The 27,331-nt window shown below is 43.5% G+C and overlaps 1 protein-coding gene across 3 annotated transcripts in view; it reads right to left on the bottom strand.

The window, feature by feature from the left end:
• Window positions 1-3,667: 3,667 nt before the first annotated feature.
• SPECC1 (sperm antigen with calponin homology and coiled-coil domains 1) overlaps window positions 3,668-27,331 on the bottom strand; it is an 87,645-nt gene continuing 63,981 nt past the window's right edge. For all 3 annotated transcript variants that reach the window (XM_066202166.1, XM_066202167.1, XM_066202168.1), the window contains 6 exons: window positions 26,810-26,891; window positions 24,393-24,543; window positions 23,428-23,530; window positions 9,925-10,041; window positions 9,319-9,378; window positions 3,668-8,579 (listed from right to left, as the gene is read on the bottom strand). In XM_066202166.1, coding sequence (XP_066058263.1) covers window positions 8,490-8,579; window positions 9,319-9,378; window positions 9,925-10,041; window positions 23,428-23,530; window positions 24,393-24,543; window positions 26,810-26,891 — 603 coding nt within the window. In that variant the 3' untranslated portion in view covers window positions 3,668-8,489. The remainder of the gene's footprint in view (window positions 8,580-9,318; window positions 9,379-9,924; window positions 10,042-23,427; window positions 23,531-24,392; window positions 24,544-26,809; window positions 26,892-27,331) is intronic.

Raw genomic sequence — 27,331 nt, 5'->3', positions numbered from 1 at the left:
CCCATCCCCACTCAAGTCTCCACTGGTACTTCTGAGCTGTTTTCCTGGACAAGACACAGCCTGTCCTGAGCCTGGCTCCAAGAAAGGATTCCCAAGACATAACACAACCCCTTAAACAACAGAGCAGGTACAAAAACCGCGTTGCCAAAGGACAGGCTGAACTGCTCGGTCTGCCCCAGCCAGGTGAAAGGAATGGATGGTTTTGGATAACTTGCAGGCAGTGACACCTCTGCATGTTTATTGCCCACACTGTGCTGAGCATTAGCACATCAAAGGCTCCTGATGAGCCCTGAATTAAATGTTTAGGAGAGGAATAGCCCAAGGTAAGGTTTGTAGCTCTAGGGCTGCAGGCGTTTTGCTGGAAGAGATGGAAAGTAAAGAGTGAAATTTCAGGGAAAGCACTTTCCATACTGGAGATTTCAATCATTCGGCAAAACCCTTGGAAAACCAAACAGAAAAACTACGTTAAGATCGTAAACTGCAGATGAACAAACTTGGATTTTCCTAGTCCCCAGGGTCATTGCCAGATAATAAGTGTGTATTATCCTGGGATCTCAAACTGGTGCTTTAAATTATCTACAAGAACTCATCTCACAATAACGCAGGTGTGTGAATTCTTTAGAAATTGTGTCATTAAAAAACAAAGAAGTCACCACAGGACTGAAAAAAAAAAAAACCCAAACCATAAACGGCTCCACCAAAGCGGTTGAATTAAAAAGGAAGGATTTTGGCTGAGCAGAGGCCAAGGTATGAGAACATCATTTTGAAGAAACTTTTCATTTTTTTCTGTGTTTGGTTTTGTGTACTAACCAGCTTCTGGGGTGGAAAGCCAAGTGCCTCTTCCAGCAGGATTTGTGAAGCAAAGCCGCTCAAGGCCCACAGTACTGAGCACAGCATGGGGCTCCCAGTGGGTACCAGGCCCAGGGTCTCCTTTATGCTGGTGGGGCAGGTACAGCCAATTTCCTCCAGAAATCCATGGGAAGTGTTGTGTTTCCAGGCCAACATCAGCTCCGGAGAAGCTGGATAGGCACTGATGCCCTTTGCAATTCAAACAACCTGTGATTGCTTCATTCATTGCTGAGCTGCTTCCTGGGCAGCCTTCAGGAGTTCATACCCCCAGACCTTGCTGAGTGTCCTCCTCACTCCCAATCAACACTTCACAGCAAAAGGAGAAGTGGTTCTGCTCCCTGCCGAGCCCTGACATCAGGAAAATGAGTCCTCACCTCGAGCCTTTAAAGCAATTCAGGTTCATGTACAGATGTGACATTTGGAGCTCTAAATGAATGCAATGAAAGGTCTTGAACCAGCTCAACACAGGTGCTCTGAATATGGAATTGTGTTCCATAAAGAAAAGCAAGATTTAGTTCAAATCCCTCAGCCAGCTTTCTCTGTGCAAGATGAGCTCGTGATTTATAAATACCTGTTATTACTATTACTGAGATTATCTGTGGCTGTCAGAGGACTTAGACAGACTCTGGTGTTCCAGGTCCCAGCCAGAGCTCTGAAAACCACTTTTGATCCCCCAAAATCAGGCTCCTTTCAGAGGTAGGGCCAGGCAGGTCACGCAGGGGTTAAAGAGCAGCTTAGCTGTGGTGAAGGGAAACTACAGAATACACAAAAATACAAATGAGCAACTGCAGGGGCAGGACCGACCTTCCTGTGCACAGGCAGCTGCCAGCAAATGCTGAATCTGCGCTCACAACCTGTCTGAACCCCAATGTCGTCATTACACAGCCCCTGGTGGATTGCTCCATCAGAGATGCGGATTTTGTTTTGTCCACACTCCACAACCACTGGCAAAAGGAAACGTGGTGCTGTTAAAGCCCAAGAACTTGGTTAATGTGAACTTGGTTTCCATCCTTGCAAGACTCCATCAGAAACCCTCTGAGCTCAGTCCCTCCGAAAGCAATGTCTAATCACAGCTGAAGGGAAGAACTGGCCTGCACTATCCCATGGCAGAATTATTTATTATTATTAACCCCTCTGCAAGCCTCAGACAGAACTCTCCCTTCCTAGAAGGGCTCTCCAGGGCTGAGCTGTGTAGAAATTATTTATGAATAAATTATTTTTATTCAGACACATTCGGGTTGCCTGGGCTGAACACTTTCACTCACTGGACCTGCCCCGGCTGCAGTTCAGATTTGGGTAAGGAAAGTAACAAATGTTTTATAACTGAAAAAAACCCCCAAGGCGTTACATCCCGTTGGGAGAATGTTGGGAATGTCCTGACGAATCGCTCACCTGGGGAGTTCCTTTGTCTCCATGATTAGAGCTTGGGAGCGGCTTCCTCTGAGAGAAAGGATGAGCTGACTGAGGAGGCAAAAGTTACTGCACATCAAGGTGGAATAAAGGTTTCAACTGCTACAAATTACTTTTTTTTTTTTTTTTTAAAGCCAAGAGAAGTTGTAACAGGAGCTTTGCACAGAAGGTGTGCAGCTGTGGGGAGCAGGTTAAGAAAGGCATTTGCTCCCAAGCTAATTCTCTTAATCTTGTTACTTTCTCTTTAACCAGCTTAAGCTCTTGCAGAGGGGGTGAAGATGAAGCCTCGGTCATTGCTGTGTATTCAAGAGGGGACAGCAGTTCACTTTCTGGATATGTGAATAATGTTTACCCACGCTGGCATTTTACAGCTTCATTTTCTTCCTGTAAAGCTCAATAAAACCAGTGACTCCCCCACCATGTGACTCTCCTGGGTGACATTTACTCCAGGGTCCTGCTCCCTTCCAGTATCAAACTCTGAATAATTCTGTGAGGCTTCAGCCATCTGGTTCTGACCTTTGCAGCCCATCTGGAAGACTCTTTATTCTACTCACATTGCTCATGCTTCTCTTCCATCTGTTCTGGCTTCCACTTTTCACCAGTCAGGAAGGGAATTCTTCTTTCCACGCCACTCCACGTTCTCCAAGCATCGGGAGTCACCTGGCACTAAAAGCACACTGAGCCACAAAGCAGCCCTGGATCCTGTCCTCTCACCCCACCTACAACCACCCACCAATCACCCTGGGCAAACAATTGGTCTCAGCTTTCATTTTCAGTCTCTTGCTGAACCAAACCTACCCATGGCGATCACTCACTGGCCATCTCCACAGAGAATCCAGCTTTGCCCACAAATGAATCAAAGCACCAGGAGTGTATTCTGAAAAAGAGACAGCAGAGCCTGGGAGCATCATTTAATGCCCAGCATTAAAAATCCAGGGCTGGAACACAACCAGAACTCAGGTGGGGAAAGGGAAAGTAGTTTGGGTTATGTAAATGACAACTTTTCCCACAGGGTTTCACCTGCCCAGCAGGACACAACCAGACCTGAGAGGCCTGAGGGGCTTTAAATGCCCAAGTTCTGGTACTGCTGCCACCAACTTTGTGAGACCAAATCAGCCTCTGTCAAAGTGTTCTGGAACTTGATCTCGGCACCTTTGAAAGCTCTGTGGGTAGAGGGGATGGTGGCTGGAGAAGATTGCAAGGAATGTTTCTGGCACTGTGCACACACTGCTCACCCTCTGCAATGTTCTGTCACTGCCTTCCAGGTGCTTTGAACTTGGGAGCTGTAACTCATCTCACCTTCCTGACTGCTCAGGGCCCCATCCAAACTGGCCTTGAATACTTCTAGGGATGGGAGATACTCTGGATTTCGTATTGTATGTAGGTAACTGAAACATTTCAACAGACCTCAGAAACAGAAAAAGATTTATTAGAAATATTACACAGATTTTTGCATCATACATTTTAATAATGTTAATATTTAAATATTAGCATGTCCAAATCTGCAATGCTTAGTATGTACATTCTAATGTGCTCTTTGTATAAATTAGATTACGATGTAACATCTGTACCCAACAGGGAAAGCTAAAACTGTCAGAGGTGATCATCCCGTATGACAAACTCAAGCCTGGACCAACAGTCAATAAAAACATTGTGTCCAGCACTGCCCAATGGGACTTGGCACACGTGCAAGTCAAAAATGGAGAGACCATCAGTTGAGAAAAAAAAGTTACTTGCAGTTCAATGAGAAGCTGGTTCTGCACCGTGTCGGTGAGCGAGCGTCGATGGCACTGGAGTTGGTACAAACCAACACAGCTGAGCATAGTAGAACTTATTGCTGGGTTTAAAAATGCCTTAATGCTCCATGCCCTGAGTCTTTTTAGGCAAAAAGCCCTCTTGTGACAGGAAAATGCATAATCTCATCCCATACAGCCCCTGCCTGTGATCAGATGCACAAGGCTCAGCTTTGCCAAGAGCTGACCCAGTCAGATCCTTGCTGCTGGTACCCCCAGCACAGCAGGATGAGGGAGGTATGAACCAACCAACAAGCCTAGGCTCGTGTGGTCATTCCCAAGGAAGGGGGAAAGTCAGGGAAGCTAAAAGTGGATTTTTGTAGAGTTCCAGGTCAGGAATCAAACTGGGAAGAACCAATCATTCTGCCTGCTTGCACTTGGTTTGGACAGAAAACCTGCACAGAACTGGCTGCATGTACAAAACGAGAGAAAACCTGTAAAAACCAACTTCAAACCACAGAAAGGAAACTGCCAAAACTTAAAGGGACCCTGCTTAAGCCCCAAATCCTTCTGCTTAGCACAGCTGCCTTGCTGCAGTGCAGGAAGAGCCAGGAAGTCTCTGTCCCCTTCGTGTTGCCATGACTGGCACAGGCAGGGGAAGGGGAGTCTGGCAAAGGCAGCCAACTGTGCCGTGTCCTCTCCTCATCTGCTGAGAGCCCCCAGGCTGCACTCTTAGGAGGAACGCCCCTCAAGCCGACAGTCCACAGAGATTCTCTGATGTCCTTTGCTGTCAAAGAGCCCCAGGTGTGTCTGTCCCCTGTCCCTCTTCTCACACACTGAGCTCTCTCTCAGTCTCACCAGGAACTTTCTGAAAAAGCTCCTCAGCCCTTCCAAAAAATCTCCTCACAGGGCTGACTCTGGGCTCAGTCCTCACACCTCTGTACCTTCCCAAGCCACAAAACAATTTGTACCTTCTCTGTCTCACCTGAAATTCCAGGAGCCAGACTGCACCTCGCACACTTGGATCTCCTTTCCTCACCAACACTACAGCACAACAGTCACACGCTGCCACATCCCTCCATGGAATGTCACTGAAACCCCTTTCCTAACCCTTCTTCTCACATGCTCATCCCAAATCAGCTCTTTGGTTCCCTGCAGTCCCACAGACTCCCCAGGTACGCCCAGTGCAGGGCAGGTGGGGCCTGTGAGTGACAATTCAGGGAGCAAGGGACAAGATTTATCTGCCTGCAAACCAGGGAAAGATCCATTACTCCTAAGAGGCAAAGTCAGAAAGCATTTAGGCAGTTCAGGCAACATCCTTGTCATATCATCACATCCAGGACATTTTCAGAGAACTCTCAGAAACTTCTATAAGACTATCCATATACCCTCTTGCTTAACTTAATTAAATTCCCTGCCTTTAAAAGCAGCTTGAACTTCCATTTTGCAGCTCTGATCTGAGATGTCTCACAAGGGCCTGTAGAGTCTCTGAAAACCAGGCCAGTCTGCAGCATGTAGTGTAGGATAAATTTAAATTCATATTGAAATTTTGAGGCAGCATGAAAAAACAACAGCAACTTGTGAAAATCCAGGTCTAGAAATGTAACTGTGCAAGGTTTAAAAGGAATCAATCCCTCCACAATATTTTAACAGTTAAACGAACAAATAAACAATATCTTTAGTGTTAAAAAACAATCCAGAAAACCATCTCTCAAAGTCTCAAAATGAGATGTTTTGCAGGTTTGAGGACAGAACAGTAACATTGAAGAAAAGGCAAAATCAAGTATCTTCTTCCCTACTACAACTCTGTGTTCTAACTCCTAGCTAAGTAAAAAAATTAGGAATATACCACTAGGACTGGGTAGAATTAGTGTTTGTTCTATGCTACTGGAGAGCATGGGAGAGCAAGCTGCAAAGAGATGACAGAAATATTGCTTTGGATAAATCATTTGGGGAAAAAAAAAAAAAAGCTGCTGGATCCCTCAGCATGGTCTGTAAGGGTAAAGTGAGCTTTGGAGAGACAGAGCAGTGTCAGAAGAGCCCTGGGAGCAGAGGATGCTCACACAAGAGGTAACACAGCCAGTGGACACCGAGCCACACTGGACACCCTTCCAGTGACCACAGGGTTAAAACTCCCCTTTTTTTACATCATTTACTCTGACTTTGAGATGTTTACCAGACACTGGGAATTAAAAGTGTTTTTCTCAGCCCTGCAAGTGCCCAATCCAAAGCCCACTGAGGAATATGGAATTTTCTGTGCTGACTTCAGTCCAGCTTTGAACTACAGCCCGTTGGAGAGAATTGGGATCCCTGCCAAGGGACACCACCAGGGAAAAGAGCTGCTGCATCCACGAGGCAATGGGGGCTCTGCAGTGTGAGTGCCTCAAGGAACTCTGCTCAGCAGAGTTTTCCTCTTCCATCTTATCCTGTATTTGAGAACAGGGAGAGCAACTCATCTCGGGTTCTCTACAGACAGCAGGGTGTGCTGAGAAATCCTGGAGAGCGAATTCCATCCAGAAAGGGCTCCCCTGCAAGGAACTGCCTGTGGCTGCACTCACAGCTGCTTTCTCACAGTGCAGGATGACACTCAGTGTGCAGGGGCACTGCCAGTGCACTGCCCTGTCCATTTTTATCACACAGCCTCTCCAAAGACTGGAATTGGACTTTCCCAGAAGCAATGGACTAGAATAAATTTCAGACTAAAACCAAGAGCAAGTGATGATTTTCTCCTCCCCTGGAACAGGCACACACTGCCTTCCTCCAGCATCCCCTCTGCTCAAAGCACTCCCTGGCCATGGGCTCTACCATCTATTACTGAATCCTGTCTTCTGCTGTGAGAACACCAAGTCTGAAACACGTCATTCGTTAAATAGCATTACAAAGTAAAATCAAATCAAATAACAAAGCACTATGGGGAACCAGAGGCTGAGATCAGCCACCTGCAAAGTCCTTGAAAGCCTGAAACCAATTTTGTTCTGTGAAATCTCATTTCCATTTCATGAGCCTTTTCCCAGGAGGTAGGAGCAGCGAGCACTAGTGTTTTTTTGCAAGAGAGAAATGATCCCTAGCTCCCTAGGACTACTGTCCACAAAGCATCAGGGTTAAACACAGGAACTAAACACCAACTTTGTCCTCCCAGCATGCCCTAAAGCAGCCAGGCATCCTTCACCTCCTCTCCCAGACCTGCTCCTAGAACAACTCCAGCAGCCTGTTGGAAGCTTCCATCCTTGGAGACAAACACAAAAATTAACTTCATCAGGTGAAATGCGAGAAGCAGAATAACGGCCGTTTGACAGTGTCTATCCGACATTTTCCTAACAGCATTACTGAGGTGGGAAGCTGCTCTCTGGCGCCTGATTTCTGTGGCACAGAGATGGGTTCCAGTTACGCTGGTTGTAATTTGTGGAGTGAGGTTGCACCTTCCATTGGTACTGATTTATGACTGTGTTCCTTTACAGAATAACATCATATCCAAGCATGTACCAGTGTCCTATAGGCTGGATTTCATGGCCCAGGGCACAGGCTATCTCTAAATTCCTGCCTCTAGGCAGCAATGACACAGCTGGCTGACCAGACAGCAGCAACAAAGAAGGAAGAAGTCACTCCACTCAGTCCACAAAAAACATGAGATGTCACTGTATTGCTCACCTGATTACTGTCACCTTCCAAACTACAGCTATTAAATTGCATTTGCAATGTTCCTGTGATAATTGTGCCTGCACAGTCAACCAGGAAACCAAGCTCTGGCTTCTCAGAGTAATCAAGTCATGAAGTTGGAGTCATAAACCCATTTTTCCTCAAAGAGATTATTTCTGTTTGAGCTGAAATGAAGTCCCAGCACCTAAAGGGATCTTTCAGAGTTATTTCACTAACTGGTGATGAACAGAGGGTGGTTTCTGAGTTACAAATGATCCTGTTACCATCCTGCTGGTTATGCTATGAGTAAATTAGTGCAATTATTGGGCGAGATGTGTGAGAGTAACTCAGGTTAGGGTTCTACAACCTAAGTGCATCTGTCAAGGTGTTTTATAAAATATATGGAGGCAAGAAAGCAATGTGTACTTGGGATGAGTTAAGCATGTTTTGGCAAGAAGAGCATTTTTGTGAGCTTCTGTATTAATATTAATCTCCCAGCCTCCCTTGAGTGCCAGCATAGTCCACATTGACTCAAGATTTCATTGTGTAGCAGGTCTCCTGTCAAGGCGAATGTTGTTAGCCCAAGGGATCCTCTTCAGAAATATCCCATGTGTGCTTGAAAACACTTTGCAATTTCCACGTGGGAGTAAACTTACCAATGGATTTGGTTTGCAAAGGTGGACAACAGGGAATTATTTAGTTGCAGTCCCAGATGGAATCAAAGCTACGGAAGAGCTTCCTTTCACACTAAGAGCTTAGGTTGGTTGTGGAAGAGGAGCAAGCAGGTTTTTAAAGTGATCGAGTGCATCTGTAGCATTCTTTATTCTCTTCCCCACTTCTGTCCACCTCTTGCTCTGCAGCTCAGGTCTCAAAGTACTTGTAGATCTGGGCCACGTACTGCATGACGCTCTGCCAGTCGGGCCGGTCCGTGTACATCATCTCGCTGAGCTCCTGCAGGGACACAGCACCACGCTCAGGCCACCCCTCCTCTGAGCCCACTGAGCTCCTCCGAGCCCACCCAACACTCCTGCTGCCACTCCAGAGACCCCGAAAGCCACTTATCTAAAGGGCCATTGGAATGATCCACTGGCCAAGTGCAATTCTGAAATCTGTTAATGCATTCTACAATCTAAAATATTTCTTACATCTGCAATCAAATATCACTTCTCTATATAACTTCATTTAAGCTGATGCTTCTTTGCTTCTGAATGTAGCTCATGAACCCCGTAACAATTTTCTCTTCATATTAAACTTCTCTCTGCCTGGCCATGTAGTTAATTCTGGAAAAGGTTTTTTGAAAGTTTAACAAACAGTTTAACATATTTCTGTTTCTTAAAGCACTAAAACAAAAGGAAACAAAATGGTGTAACCATTAATGTAATGGTGTAATGGTATAATAGGGCAAGTCTGTCCATAAAATGAATAATCTGGAGCTGGCATCCAAGAGGAGGATATAATCCATACCCTCATTTCAATACTGGATGACCTTCAGCAGTTCCTCCAAATTATATTTACTCTGTGATTCTACAAATTCTTTCAGGAAGTTCTCCTAACCCTGTGAACTTCCTGATGGTTTCCCCAGCACTGTGTGACAGCTGGAGTGCAAGGTCACTGACTGGCCACATGGCAGCAAGGAAAGGTGCTGGAATGGTGTTTGCAGCAAATGTCCCCTTACTAAAAGGTTACTCACCAGACTGGGTTTGATGCCCACACTTTCAGCAGCTTGAAATGCCAACAGCAAATTTCTCTTCTGTGAAAATAAAAGGCCAAAAGGATTAACGTCAAAGCACTATTCCTGGATCCTTCCTTGCATCTGGTTACCCAGGAAGTTTCAATGAGCAAGGTGTATTTGAAAGCTAAACCCCTGGATTCCATACTTGCATGCAGGATCTTGTTTGAGTCTCACTCTTTTTTGAGTCTTATTCGCTCACAAGTTCTTTGTGTTTGAATAGCTCATCTACTTCTGCCTGACACCCTCTGTTTTTCACAAATAGGTTGCTGTGAAACTGCTTACAATTGGGAAAGAAAACCCCACTGAAGTTCTGTCTTTACTATGAGTGAAAGGTTTCTGCAGAGGTTTTAATCAATAAAAGGCATTCTTGTACATAATATAATTCTTACTGTAGTAGATATTGCCTTTGTGTTTATTTGCAGCACTCACTGGACTCAGGCAGCTTGTCACTGACTCTTTACCCAGCAGACCCTGCATTTCTCTCTGGGAGTTCACTGTTGGTTTCCTTCCCCTCTTCATCCATTCTGTTCACTGTGAATTCTGTAGATGTACAACACAACTTACTTTGTCCTGGCTGTTGAGCTCCTGGTAAGGAATATGTGCAGGCAAATATGTGTGCAGGAGAGCACAGAAGGCCAGCCCATCACTCCAGCTGCTGCTGAAGTTGGTAATATCAATATTCTGTAAGAGAAAACATGAGCCATCTTTGAGGAGTGCTACACAACAACAACAACAACAAAATCTCCAAGCAATAGTTTTTTATGCAGCCATGGAACAAAAACCCCAGAGCTGAGCTAGAAATATCTGTGGTGACATTCCCACCACTGCCACCTCCAAAAGGAGGGGAGTAAAGAAGAAAAATTTGGAAAGAAATAGTCTAATAGAGTTGGGAGTTTATATGGACAAAAAAATCTTCTTTCCCTCATTTCTAGACACTTGGATTGTTCTTTGCCAGCCACATCTCTTACTATAAGGCTGCACTCAGGTGCAGCCCAGTTTCCCTGTTCATGACAGCCAAGGTCCTGAACCACAGGGGTTACAGCGACTACAGAAACAGAAAACGGTATTTTAAAGTCAGCCCATCTGCAGAGAACTCCTTTAAAATACAAGATTTCTGGGGATACAGAGTGCACTTGGGGTTCTTCCCTGGATGCTCTCATGGGGTACAGCTGCAGTTAAAACAAGCCCATGGCCCAGTTCTGCTCCTGTGAACAAGGTGACCTTTCTGATGCTCCTGTTTGCATTGCCTGGCCATACCAGCACACTAAGGAATTCCCATGGCTAAGCCTTGCTGCTGTAGCTGCAAATAGCAGCTAAAACCAAACCAGTGAACTGACACAGAGCAAGAACTGCTGGAGCAGGGAGGCTCCGGGACACGATGGAGCTGCCCCACCTCCCACACTCCAGCAGGTGTGGAGTCACCTCCAGCCCTTCCCAGCAGCCACATCTTGTGTGCTCAGCTCCAGTTCACACTCCCTGCCCCTGTATTTTCTTTACTTAGTTGTTTCCTGGTTTCTTTCGAGACTGCCCTGAAGGTAAGGCTTTTACTGCATCTCTCATACAGCAGCTGATGCAGACACACTAAAACCCAGACAGGAATTATGTCAGCACGTGCTCCTTGCTCCTGATGCCTCACTGATGAATTATCCAACCTGGACTAGGTCCAGTCAGACAGGATTTCCAATTAGTAATAAATGTCCATAACCAAACATGACTCAAATTGAAGCAGTAGAGAATATTTCAGGTTAAAATACTTGGGCTGTAATAAATCTACAACACTAATGGGCTCAGAAAGCAGCTGACATCCCCACACTGCACCAGCCACCACGTTGTACTGGGCTCTATTAACATCTGTCAGTGGAGATAATACAAAAATGAGAGTGAACAGCATCACAAGAAAAAAAAATAATTTGCTCTGAAAGCTGCCTTGGCATTGCCTATTCCATAAAGTTGCAACATGGAAGTCCAGCTTTGTGTGTAAGGAATTGGCTGAGCTGGATTATTCTGCTTTCTTGAAGTTTTAGACAAACAAGTTCCTTTCTATTTATCAATCTGCAGTTAGTAGGAAAGGACTGACTGCCAAGTTACAGAAATGTTTTTACTGAGGCCAATATGTTTTATCAGCAAATAGCCTATCATCAAATGCCAATATTCTCATTTTATGCTGTAGGATAGAAATGGAAAATGGAGGTTGTTCCTCCCCTTTCCCAAAGGCCATGGAAACAGGAACAAACAGAGCCTGAGTTAAGCACAGGACTAGACAAAAAGGCAAGGCTTGTTTGTGTGGGAACGTTGTATCCATCCTCATCTTCATGATGCTATTATGAGGCATGTGAGATACAAAACTGCTGCTTCACACATTATTTCACTATCCCAGAATCAGTTTACTAATTTTACTTACCTTTGTAATTTTTAATACACCTAAAACTCTTCTCCTCTTCCCAAATCACAGTATCTACACATAAGAAGTGCTTATGTCTACATCAAAACTAGATCCAAAAATCCTCACCTCCCCAACAGTGCTGTCCAGCCAGTCATCCTCAGTAACTCTTGGATCTAAGTCTTACAAACAAGCAAAAGTTCAAGGATGGGGTTCTGCTGACCATGTTTGAACCACAGATGAAATCTGCTGCAAAGTGGCTTGCCACAATCAACAGCCAAAAACGAACTCAAATCTGAATTTTTGTCCTAAATGCGAGCCCAAAACGAACATTCAAAGGTTCAGCTCAACTGTTCGGTTCACAGTGCAATAAAAAACACTTAGGCATACTCAAGCCCACTTAGTTCCATTTTTACATCTAACAAGAATCAATGAATTTGATTTTTCCCTAAACAAATGCATTTCCATTTCATACACAGTACAAACCCTTCTCCCTGGCACTTCATCTTGGCTTCTGTGTTAGATAGTTTTCAGTTTGGGATATAAGGACATGGTAAATGAAAAGTGATCTGTGTTTTGCTACGCTGCAGCTTTATTTGTAGTACCTCCCCACTCCACCACACCAAGAGGAATTAAGTCAAAATAGAGACAACTCTGATTTCTCGGAAGATCTCTGGCTCCCCTGAAGCCATTACAAAAAAAAAAAAAAAAAGGGAAAACAATTTAGGGAATGAACACCTCGGAAACTATTCCCTTCCCTTGATTATTTTGGCAGCAGAACCCGTCTCAGTCTTGCTGCCACACCTCTCTCCCTATTCCCCAGCACGCAGTCCCTGAGTACATGGGAGCTATTTGTGTCCATGCTGGTTGTTAATGCACAATCCCAAGCTGCAGGAGGGTGATTCCTGTGTCCCAGTGTGCCCACAGCAGGACCCCCACCCTGAGCTCTAAAAACTCCAAGTGGCTTCTCATCAGACACCCAGAAAGGATGGCACCACTCCGAGGGAAGATGAACCATCAGAATGAGTGCGGGGAGAAACGGGAAGATGGAGTAGGGATTCAGATCAAACTGAGTTGCACCATTCACCAGGAAGGGAAGAAAAATCTGCTGTCATATGGTCACAGCACATCCTGTGGTCACTGGTACCCCAGGGCCTGTCCTCAGCACTCCTGCAGTGTCACCAATCAGTGAAAACACTTAATCCTCCTCAAGCTCACAACTGAACTCCTCTACATGCCCTGGGAATGTTCAGAGACTGGGACCTGGAAGCGCACCAGGGAGCACAGCTACCAAAGTACCAACGTGCCCAGTACAGCTTGTTTCTATGAATATTAAAGTAAATTTTAAAACAAAGAAATATGCAGGCAATCTTATTTAGATAACAAATGGACAATCTAGGATATTTGTGTCAGGTCAAGCCTAAAAGACACAAACCACCTGGAAGTGATTGACCTTAGCCCCCCATCCCGGGAACAGGACTTTTCCTGCAGATAACAGAGCCCTCAGAGAGCTGGGGTAAAGACACCCAGGGAAATCTGTGTGATCTGTTCTCACTAAAAACAATTCTTTGTTTGCCTGAGGAAAAAAACACCACCCCATTAGATTTCACTCGATCTTTGACTCCAAGCAAAAAGCAACAATGACATCATGCACTCTTCATTACAGTCTGAGTATGTTAAAATCCTGATACAAGATATTCCCACTATGCACGTGTTACTGGGCCCACAGCAATGGCTCTCTGAGTCATAATTTTCTCCCTGAGACTCAGAATTATCATTTACAGACATGAATCAGCTTGAAGCTAGCCTGGAACCGTGAGGAAGAAAGCCTGCAAGAAATACAACTGGAGCATAATTATTCCCACCCTCCTGCCTCTCCCAAGTTATTGGTAAGGAATGGCACACCAGGAACCTGCCAGAGTGGCTGACCATGGAGGTTCAGCCCATGCAGAATATAAAATTAAACACTTCAAAATAAATCTAATGAATAAATAAAAGGGAATCGCCTTGTTTTTAATAGCAGCTCTCCCTCAAGTGGCTCATCACTAGCCAGGTCCTCACAGCTCCTCTTGAACAGCTCAGTGGTTTTATGTGGATCTATTTAAACACAACTGAACAGAAGCCACAGCTCCGCACATCTGAACCCTGACCTTTCTAATGCAAAATGGATCAAGGTACCTTGACAGGCAGCTCCCAAACCTACCCATCATTAACAACAGCTGCAGCAGATCTAATTTGATTTATTATATCCTAACTGGCTGGGGCCAGGTTAACAGGGTTCAGCCAAACAGGTTCTATTCAAAGGAAACTTCGGGGCTCTCACTGGGCAAGTTCCAAACACTTCCTAAGAAGCAACACAAGGGAAGGATGGCTCCTTGGAGCATGACAGACCTTTCTGAACAAACAAAACACTCCAGTTCATCTGAAATGCTCCGGCAAAGATACGAAACATCTGGGCAATCTACTGGAACTATGGGTGAATGAGAACTGCGGTCAGGTTCAGTTAACAGGGATGAAAGGCATGAATGCCTGAAATTAAAGGCTGCCTGGATTCTTCTGTAATTGCAGGGTGCATCCAGATGACAACTGCACACAGCTATTTTCAATGGGGAGCTGCAAGTCTGAAGTGATTTGTACATCACATTTAGTCCATCTACTACCAGGAACCTTTCTGAATTCTCTTACCAATTTTTTTTTTCCCCTCTTAAAAAGAATAAAGTAATTCTTTCCGATTAAAAGAAATCAAAACAGCAATGCTGTGTGTTGTACAGAGATTAAGTGAGTAGCCAGGACTGGGAAGGAAGCCAGGTGACCTCCTATCCTCCAGCCTGTATTAATATCCCTGGTTCAAATGGCCCAGCCAACTGCAGACCCCATAAGAATTGCTTTACATTTCTTTGAAATGTTGTGACTCCATCCCATAATCCATATTTCTAATGCTTCTCTCAGCATGTCAGTTAGCCATATATCTTATTGCTGATTACACATGCATGGAACAGCAGAGCTCAGATCACAAAATGCTCTCTGAAAATGCAGTTAAATCATGTCATAACAGCATTATGAACTGAAAAGGAACTGATGCCAGCTCTTTAAAAGTCAGGCCATTTACTGCATTTCTTTTTATAAAGAATCCCTGCTTCCCATCACATTTTTTGGTTCTGTTTGCTCCTTCTTCCAATCCTGCCACAGGTGCTGCTTTGGGATTACTATTCATCATTTGCTTCAGTAAGTGTGAATAAATGAGCCCATTAGCAAAGACAAGATATTAGAGGATTTATGGCTGGTTTTTTGTGGTTTGTTTGGTTGTGGTTTTTTTTGGTTTGTTTTTTTTTTTTTGCAAACGCATCAAACACCAATTTGCTACAGATTCATATAGAGCAGAGACATTTAAATAGAGGAAATTTAAAAAGGGTATTATGCATCCTACACAAAGATGTTTCAGGTCCCAACCATTTCAGTCTCAAAAACCAGAGAAGATACCAAAAAGTCAGGCAGATCCAATTTTCTTGTGTTAACTTTCCTACCTGAGGCAGACTGACAAGAATAGGTGGAATGATACTCTCTAAAATTCTGTGTTTAAAACAAGCTCATCTGGACAGGAGTTGTCCTACAGACGTTGTTCAGAGTAAATTGTAAAGCCATTCTAAAATGATCTGTGCACTCTTCAAACTCAGCTCTTTCTTCCTGTGGTTCAGGACCTCTTCAAGTTCTGATATTGTGGCCACAAGGCAGAGGTGGTGCAGAAATAGCTGAAGTTTACGTGAGAATAAAAAAATGAAAGTAGTAGCAAATGGGAGACAGTTAAAGTAATAGTGATAAATTGATTATGTAGCCTCCTATTTCCTTTGCTCGCAAGGCAAGATCCTACAGACACTGAAACCATCCCTGCAACCATGCACAGAGTAACCATCCTGCCTAAGGAGCCAAACAGCTCTACTGGTGCCTTCTATTGCTCCTTTTATTTGCATTTTTATATATTAAGACTGACTTTTCACAATGAAAACAAGTTCTACTGAACAAGGGCTGAGAGTAGCTGCTGGCACAGCATATAACACACAGTGTATGAATTTGAACCTTTCCTAGCAAATAATCGGAGTTGTTTCGACTGCAAATAACCCTATGACAACATCCTCATTACTGAAAGTCACCTATTTCAAAGGTCTCACTAAAGGTTAGTAAAGTGACTGGGGTTTGTACATATTCCTCTGTTTGGGTCTTAATTTATTGCTATGCATGAGAGAGAGAGAAAATGTATAAAACTAAGTCCACAGGGAGCTGGGTTGGTTGTTAAACATACAGCACCAAATGAGAGCTGGACTAAGCAGAAGCAATTTTATGGATGTGTCTGGGTCATTTCAGAGATGAGGTAATGGTGACAAGAGATATTTATCAAGTGTGACTGGTATTTCTGTAATTTCCACCAGCCACATTCTGTGAGAAGGCAGAGCAGGAGTCAGTTCTGTCTGCAGAGGCAGAGGTGGATTACACAGCAAGACCAGGGACTAAGGAGTTCTCCCTCTTGTAATAATCCCATTAGACATTGATGAGTTCTGGGTTTTGCTCTGCATGTCTCTTTTCAGCCTAAATTCCCCTTGTTACGCTCCCGTGCTGAAAGGCAACTCCCTGCTTGCAACTTCCATCAGTTTTCTCACCCGCCCCTAGAAATTACACCAGTGCTGGATGGCACAGGGAAGAAACAGACTGGGCTGTGTCCCTTCCTTCCCAAGGCTGCAGCAGGGAAGATGCAGCAGTGCAACACAAGGACCACACAGATACTCTGGGGAAGAGGGGAGGGACAGACAGGGGGAGGAATTAGCTCCACGCGGTGTCCAAGACAGCAGCACAGCTACTTCCTGCCTGGAGCCCTGGTGCAGAATTGCTAATGACCACACTGGCTGCTCCCACAGCTCTTTCTAATTTTCTCTACTGAGAATTCAGAGATTAGGCATGTCCTGGAATTCCTGGGTGGAGGGGCAGGCTGCAGACTGCAGCAGGCTCAGGGTGGAGGATGGAAACAAGGTGGGGAGGGGTCCCACCAGCAAAGGTTACTGGTGACCCAGCAGCAGGGCCCAGCCGCCTGCCCAGTCTGGAGCTGTTCCAGCTGGTGACCAATCAATTCAGTGTTTTCACTGATTGTCAGTGCATCCAGGCAACACAAGGGAAGTGTCTTGGACTTTGGGATGGACAGAATGTAAACGCTATTTTTAAAATTACCCAGCAGGATAGAAAGTTACGCATGAGAGAGCTGCATTTATTTAATCCCTCCAATCAGGAGACTTGTATTTGTTTACAGGATAAAGCCCTCTATGTGAAAAAAGGTAGAGCTTGGCCCAAGTTATTTGGCTCCACTAGGGAAGCACGTTTGTGCACTGGCATCACTGAGAAGGGGTGATTACATTGGTAATTAACCTGGTTATTCCTCACATGCCGTGACTTGGCTGCTGCATTTTAATTCCAGACACCAACCCTGGGTCCAGCTAGGACATACAGAGAAACTGCATGTACACATTCAGCCATAAGTACTTTTATTTAGGAAAAGAATGCTTTTTCCAGCTTGCTCAGCAGGCTTTGATTCTGGAAAAAAAGTGGGACTATCTTGACATTTTCAGCCTGCACTTTCACGAATTAAAATCTCTCAAGATTGCCCTTTTTATCAAAGCATCTTTCCAAATATTACTGAAGTTTATATTCAATTATATGATTCTGTGATCTATATTTTAACTGCTAGGAAGATCAAGGCAATGCTATAATGTAAGACTACCAAGATCACAAAGATGGTCCACAGAAGACCTGGGAGCAAAATTCCTGACCAACGTATTGTCAATTTTTATTTAAACACAGAATAATCTCTCCTATCTCAAGAGTTACTAGCAAAACCCCTTTCAACTTCTGTACAGATAGGAAAAGTCAACATCCTCCTCTTCATCAAAGATCAGAGAAACACAGAGAGCCAGAAGTTTTATCCACTTCTCAGAAGCTCGCAGAATATAGTAATACCTTCCTGGGAAAAACCCATTGCTCATATATCCTGCTTCTAAATGTCAAAATGCAACAAGTGCTGTCAACACAGAGCTCTGTAACCTTGTGCAACCTCTCAGAACAGAAGGGCTGGTGCTGGGACTTCAGGGCACGTGTCATTGTCCACCAGAGCAAACCTGACTGTGTGACTGGTGTGACTCAAATGCTTTTCCCTGCTGGCTCAGCAGGCTCTGATCTCAGGCACACAGGTTGGTGTAGCACCAGGGAAATCTCCTTAGTCCTGCCCAGAGCAGAGACTCTGTCATAAACACTGCTCAGAATGAATGGATGGCTGCCATGCAAATCTGGAGGGGTTTTGTGCGGTGTTTTTCTTCACCCACATCACACAGCCCAGGAGTTATTTGTTTTGCTGTTAATCTTCACAAGACCACAGTAGTGTGGGAATTCCAGCCTTTCCAGGCTGCACACAAACTGTGCAGAACAGCAGATAGGATTTAATTCCTTGCTTAGAAAAGTGAACCTGTTCATCTGCTCCTCAGTGTTGCTGCAGAATTAGGCAATGCCGTTGCCGACCTCCTTCTCTTGAGCAGTGAAATATTTAGATAGAAACCTGGTGAGTTCAGACAGAAAAGTGAGAGGGAGAGATTGATACAATTTGGGAATGTACTGAGACAGTTTTAGGCTACTTGTTGACACAAACACACAATGTAATGTAGAAAGTGCACAACTGGTGATTAAGAAACCACTGGGTTCTCTCCTGTACTTCCTTAGGACAAGGCACAGCTGTGCTGGGGTTCTCAAGGCCTTAAAACTGAGCTCTATTATATTTGTGTCAAAGGAAGTGTTTGAGTGAGCCAAGCCCCAGGTATTACATTCTGACCAGGTTCTGAGGGTTGATCCTGGGTTTTGTCCCATTCATCTCTAATTCTGGTGAAGAATCAACTTTCCTGGAACTGCCAGCCTGAGTACCAATCCTGAGGACTGTGGTAGCATATATATATATCTATGTATGTATGTATATAATTTTTTTTACATTATTTACACAGCTCTGTTTACTCTCTCCAGTCCAAGATGATGCCAGTGAGGTAAACTGCTCAGCTGACAATTAGAAAAGCTTCGTGCTTCAGTAGGCAGAGAATGTCAACTCCTCACCCTAATGACATAGAAAAAAGTAACAGACTTGTTTCTAAACATAGCCCTTATTTTCCAGAATAAAGAAGAAACCTTCAATGTGTTAAAGTACAACTGGCCACCAAGGAGCTTTGGGATCTCCTATAAAGCAGGTTCTCACAAAGTGCTGCCCCAGGAATGCACCTGCTGGACGCATCAGCAGTCCAAAAATTGCCATCCTGGCTGTGTGTCCCAGCAGAGTCCATCTCCCAAAGGAGAACAGTCCCGTGACCACCTGACCAAAGGAAATACGTTATGTCCATCTTTGTGCATCTTTGGGTCACACTTAATCCGTGCTGGATCTCATCCAGACACTAAACCAGGCAAAGAAGCATCAGAAAAAGCAGGGGCTAAGAGCACGGAATAGAGCTTGAGAACAAGGAGGATTTGGAGGAAACACTGCCTAGCATAAAGAGAAAAGGAATGCAAATTCCTGCGAGAAAAAGAAAGCCACGAATTCGTAAACAAAAAGCTGGTATTAGTCTGAGTTTAAATTGAACACAAAAGGATGAAGAGCTTTATATTACATCCACTGCCAAACCACCAGTTGAGCAGTCTCTTGCTGTAATTACTTGACAAACAGCAAATACTGCAACAGCTTCATTTTTCTCCCTAAGCTTTTGTATCTGTGCTCCATGAAGAGCTGCCTTGATCCACAGCTGATGCACTGACACAGTCAGGGAGATGATACCATGCAATGGCCTGAAAGCACAGGCCAAGAATACATGAAATACAAACATTTTCAGAGGTACAGCTGCCATTTCCCTTCATCAGTTCTAGGACATTCCTTGTCTGCTCCTATTTAGCATTCCTCTGCTTATAACTGCCACACAGCTTTACTGTAAGAGATAGTGGATCTTCAACAAGTGGTGGATCCCAACGAGGTCCTGTTAAACCAAACTTTGAACAAAAAAATAACCACAAAAATGTACTGGAGGAAAGAGCCAGTCTCAGATCCTCTTTTCCTCTGGGCCACAGGAAGGGTGGGTAGTGGTTGAAAAGAGCATGAAAATAGTTCCATATTCATTAACATGGTGGCAATTCCTTCTCCTCTCTAGAGAGAGCATATGTGGCAGAAACAATAATCCTCAATTCTAATGATCATGGGTTAAGTGCCTCTTAAAGTTCTCTGTTTTCACAATACATCTGTGAATAGCAATAGACTTTAATCTAGAGAGGTTTGGCCCCTTGACAAATGGTCTCCACAGAGAGCAAAGAGAATCAGGGCACTTCAATGACACCACAGTCACTAATGACATGATTATGGAAGGTGATAATGCAACAAGAATGACTCTCAGCAGCTTCCAGGAGTTCCAGCTCACAGGAACTGAGCCTGCTAGAAAAGAGGCACCCAATTCCTGCTTCACACTGCTGCTAGGACGTATCATCTTTTTAAATAGATGAAAAAAACCCCACAAGACAACAGCAAAAAAGCTATTTTAACACAAATAGCTTACTCTCCACAGGCTTTGTGGTTTGAAGGATTTGTGGTAAATGAGTTCCAGAGCCACAAAAGCATTTCTCAAGCCTGGTCACCTCATGGCCCTACATTACACACCATGATGTCAACGAACTCAGAGAGGCAGCAGGAACAGCCTGTGAGCCTGTGCCAGTGCACAATTCTTACAGAGAACCATGCATTAGATTTGTTTTATTAAGATGGAGATTTTCCACCAGAAGTTTTGCACTAAGACACCGAGCCCAAAGCCTGATTTCACCACAACTCTTGTTACTACTGAGACTTTATAGCACCTCCCCAGCATAGTTATTCAGAATCAATGGCCAAAATGCCAGATAACATTCATCTGGGCACCAAAACATGACAATTGAAATAATATCATCAATCGTGCCACAGTTTATGCAATCCCACTTTCATATACTTTTCTCCTAGTCATTAAACTGAACTCCCACTTTATTTGCACTCTAGTGAGTCTGTTTTCATGTTCTCAGTATTTTTTTCTCAGTATGCATATCTTTCTGATATCAAATCACTGTTTAAATAAGGATCTTACAATTGACATAGCCAATTACAGAAACATAGATCCTTTCATGTTTCTCCTCAGTTACTGTAAACTCATACAATTTCTTTTTTTAAAAAGCAAACAAACCCTCCAGGCCACTGCTAATTTGTGTTGCACTTCCCTCAACTCCCCTCAGTGTCCCTGGTTTGTTTTATGAGATTGCCTCCTGGGGAACATGCTGAAGTTCAAAGCCAGGGAATGTTCCCACTGTAGTCCATGCAAGGAGAGTTTATGGCTGGACTTGATCTCAAACTAAATTCAATCAAATTATTCTATATTTGCCAGAAGCAGGATGAAAATTTCTATCTACAGTGTAAGTTTTGTATGAATTAAAGGATTGAAAACGTGGAATCTTGTGTGCTGGTCCCTAGGGTGTCATCCCCGGATACCTTCTCAGGTCACTCATCCAGCTTTCCTCAGAGACTCTGGGACATGGGGAGTAGCTGCTACTGAGAGTATCAATTATTCTGTTCCATTTTGCTCATACTGCTTAATGAAATCACAATTTAAACAGAAAGGAATCCCCCTCTTCCCCCAGATGAGGAACTGCTATCACACATTTTGCCACTGAAAAGAGAAGTCAGGCAGCCAAGCAGCAAGTTTTTAATGCTCTCTCTGCTGTGTTTGCATCCAAACTTCTCCCTGGTTCTGGGCTTCATGTGAGGAATGACATGACAGATTATCCTGGAATTTGCACAGATGCCTCACAGACAGGGGTGTTATCTCTGGAAAAGAAGTCATGCACGTCATCAGGGTTCTGCTCTGTGGAGTTCATTACCTCATTCCACCCTTGCAGGGCTGAGGCAGGAAGGAGGATGACGTTCTTTACTCCATTTCTTGTACTCAAGAATGATAAAAACTCCCTGTGGAGCTTAACATCAGCCTTACCATGGGAGTGCAAGGGTCTGGGAAAAGCCAGTTCATGACGAGTTAGTGAATGCACAGCGAAGAGTGCAATGGGAATGAGAAGCTGGGGAAGAATGTCCAAGAGAGAATCCCTCTAAACAAAACAGTGAAGATAGAGAGGCCAAATTCTCACCATAAATCAATAGTGTGATTGTGCTTTGGTGCTTCTGACTTTAATATCTACCCTGAGATGTCACACAGGCCTCTATATTTACAAAGCCGCATTCATTTTTTTCTAAAAGCAATACATTTAATTCAACTTGGATGTAAATTAGAGAAAGAAAACTACAGGCTGATTGCTCAGAGAACACTTTTAACAGTGAACTCATCAGAGTTAGACTGTTTTAAGAGTGAAGGAAGTTCCTCCTAGATGCCATTTCAAACAAAAAAGGGCAACACTGCCAGGAGAAAGGACACTGCATTACTTGAGAGATGTGTTTGCTGGCTTAACAGAAGTTAGACTTGGAAAAGTTCTATTTCATTAATTGTTTTCTGAGGACTGCATGGGAATGTTCCCACATACTTTCAAATCCAATCCCAGGAGAATTTTAGTAGAGGAGATATAAAATAAATCAACACAGCACAGAACACACAATTTCAGGGAACAGCACTGAAGCCTTTGAGGCAGTATCACAGAACTGGAGTCTAAACATTAACCCTGGCCTTATTCTTTCTAAGAGAAGAGCTGTTTCCAACACCCTGCTTCTGGAGAAATTGCTGCAAGCCAGAAGAACACACCAGTGCTAAGAAACAACTGAAAGGAAAGATACTGTCCTCTCTTCCAAACTCCTGCACACTGCAGCTAATGCCTCATAAAGAGCTGTTTGGAAGTAAAAAAAATAAATTATTATTGACTTTAAAATATGGAGTCTGCTTTTATTAGAGACTTCCTCCAGGGTGCACATCATGTGGTGATAACTGCTTTTGTCTTCTGCTCCAAGTAACAAACAATATTATTCCTAAGAAAGAAAACTCCCAACATCATACCAAACCAAGACTTCCCTGCACATCCAACATCTACCCCATCTACCCAGAAATATTGTCTGTAACTGCCTTGCAGAACCAAAGGCTTAACTCAACTGCAGACCAACATGAGCCAGGTAAGCACAGGAATGGCCATGCAAGACCTGGACAAACCATTATCCCTGATTAAAAGTGAAAATCACTCTGCAAAGAAATGAGTCTCAAGCGGTCTTTGTAAAACCAAGCTGCAAACTTCATTTGGTCAAGGCCACACAATGAAATATTGCTTTGGCTTTGTCAAGACTAGAGAAAAAACTCACATAATAATGTACTGCCCACAGAAGACTACAGAAATAATAATAGAATGTACTTTCAAAAACTGATGCTACATTGAGGCTGCTGCACATATACACTCTGTTTCCCACCATGAGCAACCTTTAGTGCAGTAAATATTTTGGGGTTTGTATACAAAGTACTTATGACAACACAATGCTGGGGACTGCAGAGTTAAAGAAATCTGAAGGAACAGGAGGGAAACAGCCCATAAAAGGAAACATGCAAAAATCAACATACAGTAATATTCGTATTTCTTTGACGTGACTGCTTACCGCATACTATAGGAAAGTGATTAAAGTAAAACTCTCTTACCTGGTAACCTTCAGTCTTCTTTTGGCACCATTTCAACAAAGCATTCCTCTTGGAACCCCCGTACTCCCGAGCCAGGGCTGCCAGGGGGTCCTTTCTCTCCACACTAAACCAGGGAAGAAGGGAGAAGACAACGAACACACTTGAAATCTCTTTAATTTTTACCAGTGTGACAAAGCAGAATGGCAAACTGAATTAGGTTTTGGAGCTTGCTTTTGGTATTTTCCTTTACACGAGTAAGTTCAGGTGGTGCCACTGTACATGAAGAGCTGAAAAAACAGAACCTGTGGCTATCCAGTGGTGTGTGTTAACCAAACATTTCTGCTATTATTTTCAACAGCTTTACTTGTAAAGCCTTCAGGCAATCTCTTTATTTTATGTATTGAAGACTAGGATTTAGGTGTAAAATTGAAAAAAACTGCCTAAAGAATCTGTAACAATAAATTCACACCCAGCTGAGCTGCTGCAAAACAAGTTCTTGAATAAAATGAAAAGTGTGAAAGCTGAGGACATTTAAAAGCCAACAAACAAAACACCCACATTGTCTCCACTCCACAGCTTCTGCTGGTGGAAATAACAGCAGAGGTAAGAGGAAAATAAATACTTTTTCTCAAGAGAAGAAAATTACCTGTCTACTTTCCTTCAGCCCTCAGAACCTCTGGTTTTTAGCTCACAACACGCAAAATGACAGTAAGATAATGAGGGCTGATCATGTGTACACATGATGGAATTCTTGTGTACAACTCAGTGGCTCCTGAAAGCTTGCTACCCCGATTTCCCATTTTACAGATAACTGTGATCATTGCAATCTGTATTTTCACATCTGGATCTAACACAGCCTGGTAATTCCCAAAGACCAGCCAGCAGAGTCTGCTCTGGAGACAAGGTCCTCCAGATGAAAATATTTATCCTGGTGCCAGGTAATGCTGTTGGTCTGTCCTGTTTTTCCCAGGAAACTGGGCTGATACCTGAGTTTGCTTTGGGGTTTCAAGCAGCTGGGGGTAGAGGAAAGCATCCTGCTACTGAAGGCCATGGGGGGTTTGCTCAGGGATTCCAGGGAGGGGCTTTTGCGGAGGTAATGGTCTGGTTTCAGCTCTTCATTTCTCCCCTTCAGAAGGTCTGTGGGAATTTATTAAAAAAAAAAAAAAAGCTGTCAGTTTGCAGCCTGAGGAATTTGATTAATCACTGTCCTGCCATCCCAGCACACAATATGTAGTCTGTTGTTTTGATTCTAAACAAATGTACTCATTTGTTCATTAAACACACATGGGGCTAGGAAACCTTGAGCAGATTAGAGGTGACCACAACAAGGAATGGCTTTGATGATTTCAACAGTCCAGGCTGCCTGGTTTCCTGTGATTGATACTCCTGCTGGGGGGTAGGGGCCTCAGGTGAATGAAGGGAAATACCAAAATCTGCAGTCTTAAAGGTTCAAAAGCTGAGCACCAGATATCTTCACCAGATGACTGAGCAGCCCTAGTACAATGATTTCTTTTCTGCCATTAGCAGACTTGTAACAAGAAAGCCCCTTGCCTCCTGAATACAGCCCAGGGAAAGGCACTTACTCCTCCTGAAGTCTGGCACCCACTCTGACATAACTTTGAGAAGGCTCAATATATTCACTGCAGATGCAACTGTATTTTTCTTACACATATTACGCAATTTATATAACCTATTTATGATAGATACTGTTACACAGTCAAAAGAAAATCACTGCATATCGATACATGAGGTGATGTAACAAGCCAGGACTGCACATCATGTTATCGGAAATTACTCAATGTGAAACACAACTTTTTCACTTCTTTTTCAGTTACATCCCTGTGATAATTATCAATTAATGCCCTATCACTGAGGTGTGAATTCCTTCTTATCTCAGCTTCAGCTCCTTTTGACTTATTTCTGGGTGCTACAAAGTCCAGATGGAGCCAGAAAACCCCTGACTCTCAAAGGTCACCACCAAAGACCAGCTCTGGGTGAAGAATTCCATGCTCCTCTCCAACTATGTAACATTTGGGTCATATTAGGGACATCATAGAACCCTGCTGTGACACTGGTCAGACGGAATCAGCCAGAAGATTTTTATTGTGGAGACTACTTCACTCTGAATTTCCTTGGGGATAATTTTTGATTCAGTGTTGGATCAACTGCCTTCTAGGATTATTTAGATTGGAACCAGAGCTGTTACAAGTTTACAGTGAGCAAGCCTTTGCTATGGATTACTGGAACTAAATTAAATCCAGGTACAAAGAGAAGCTGTAAATACAGAAACTTGTTAGATAAGCAGCCATAAATTTTCACTATACAATGGCTTATAAATATCTGTGGATTTTAACAGATTTTCACAGGACTCTCTATGGGTAATAACAGAAATTATCCATGGTGTAGAGTGAGATATTTGTTGTTAAGGACTGGCATCATATTACACAGCTGACAGATTATTACACTCTACAGTAAACTGGTAGAGATTAAAAAGGTCTCATGTTGTGTTTGGGATCTATACACTCATGCAAGACTTCCTGGAAACCAACTGATACAAGTAAATAAACCCTGTCCATTTTCCCAGACAGAAAAGACACTTCTGCTTGGTTAGCCAGGTTTCAATTTCTCTTCTGTATTAGCAAACTATTGCAGAAGATCCAGTCTAGCCATCAAGAAGTTGTGACTGACTGTTTTAGGGTTTTGTTTTGGTTTTTTGTCCCTCCCTGCAGTTTCCCTACAGGAATATAATATTTCATCTGTCCTTAAAAATTCAAGAATCTGTTGTTACTAACTTTGATTCCAATGCAACAACTACATTCAGGACCAGATAATCAAAATAAAGGGCCCTAGAGAAAATGGGAAACAAACACTGGTAGAAAAGAATATTAAATGACAAGAGAACAAAAGCAAAGTGTGAAATGAAAACAAACTCATCTCTTGAGAACTCTCAAAATAAACTATTTCCAGCCCAAATATGACTGCTCCTAAAACAGTCACATCAGTATCTGAAATGTTTGATGTATTTCAAATGAAGCTCAATTTAAAAACAAATAAACCCTCAGAAGACAGTGCTTTGGGCTTGTTCCAGAGACATACATGTTGAACAAAATCCAACCCTCTCCAGTTCCACAGTGTGGATTAGAGAGGTGCCGTGGATACTTCAGCATAAAGAAGGGGAGTTTGTGTTGGCAAACCACAATAAATCAGCTATTTTGCAGTTATGATCAAGATGGGAACAGAAGCACAACAAAATTAATAAGCTCTGTAAAATAAGGACACAGGAGGCACTTTCCAGGCTTCCCTTGACCACGTAAGAGGAAAAATGACTCAGGCAGAGGCCAACAGGTAATAACAAGTCTAGTTAACAAAAAGAGGCAGTGTCTGTACATTTATCACAACTTACCTGCCAGAGGGAGGTCTGACAGATCTGCGTGTCTGGCAATGCCCTTGCTGGCTGGCTTGGTATTGTTATAGACAGAATGTCTCTGTGAAACAAAGGTGCAAAAGGTAATTGAAGCAGTATTGGCCATCAGGCTTAAATAGGTGAGCAGAAAGAAGTTTCTGCTGTTTCAAGATCACAGAGCATGTGGAGGGATACAGAAACCTTTCAGCAGGGTATCAGCTGGACCTAGAGCTGGGTAAATAATTGTGAAAAATAAAAGGACAAAGGGACAATATCTTATCTGGTAATACACTGGTTCCTGAACTACTTCACACTTCTATTTGTATGATTTTTTCTCTTGCCAAACGCAATTTAGTGTCACAAATCAAAAGTAAGGATGCCTGTTCCCAGCTCTGAGTGTGCTCCCAACACCCTGAGTCATGTCTCAGGAGGATTCTTGTCTCTGCAGCCCCAGTACCAGTTTTCAATCAATACCCCAGCATCAGGCACTAATACACAGTTCCCAGACCTCACTGGATAACT

The sequence above is a fragment of the Chamaea fasciata genome, unplaced genomic scaffold, assembly GCF_029207755.1.
Source record: "Chamaea fasciata isolate MVZ Bird 193981 ecotype frontalis unplaced genomic scaffold, bChaFas1.0.hap1 SCAF_21, whole genome shotgun sequence".
NCBI classification, from domain to species: domain Eukaryota; kingdom Metazoa; phylum Chordata; class Aves; order Passeriformes; family Sylviidae; genus Chamaea; species Chamaea fasciata.
The sequence above is the reverse complement of the archived record's forward strand: the minus strand, read 5'-3'. Positions and strand labels throughout refer to the sequence as shown.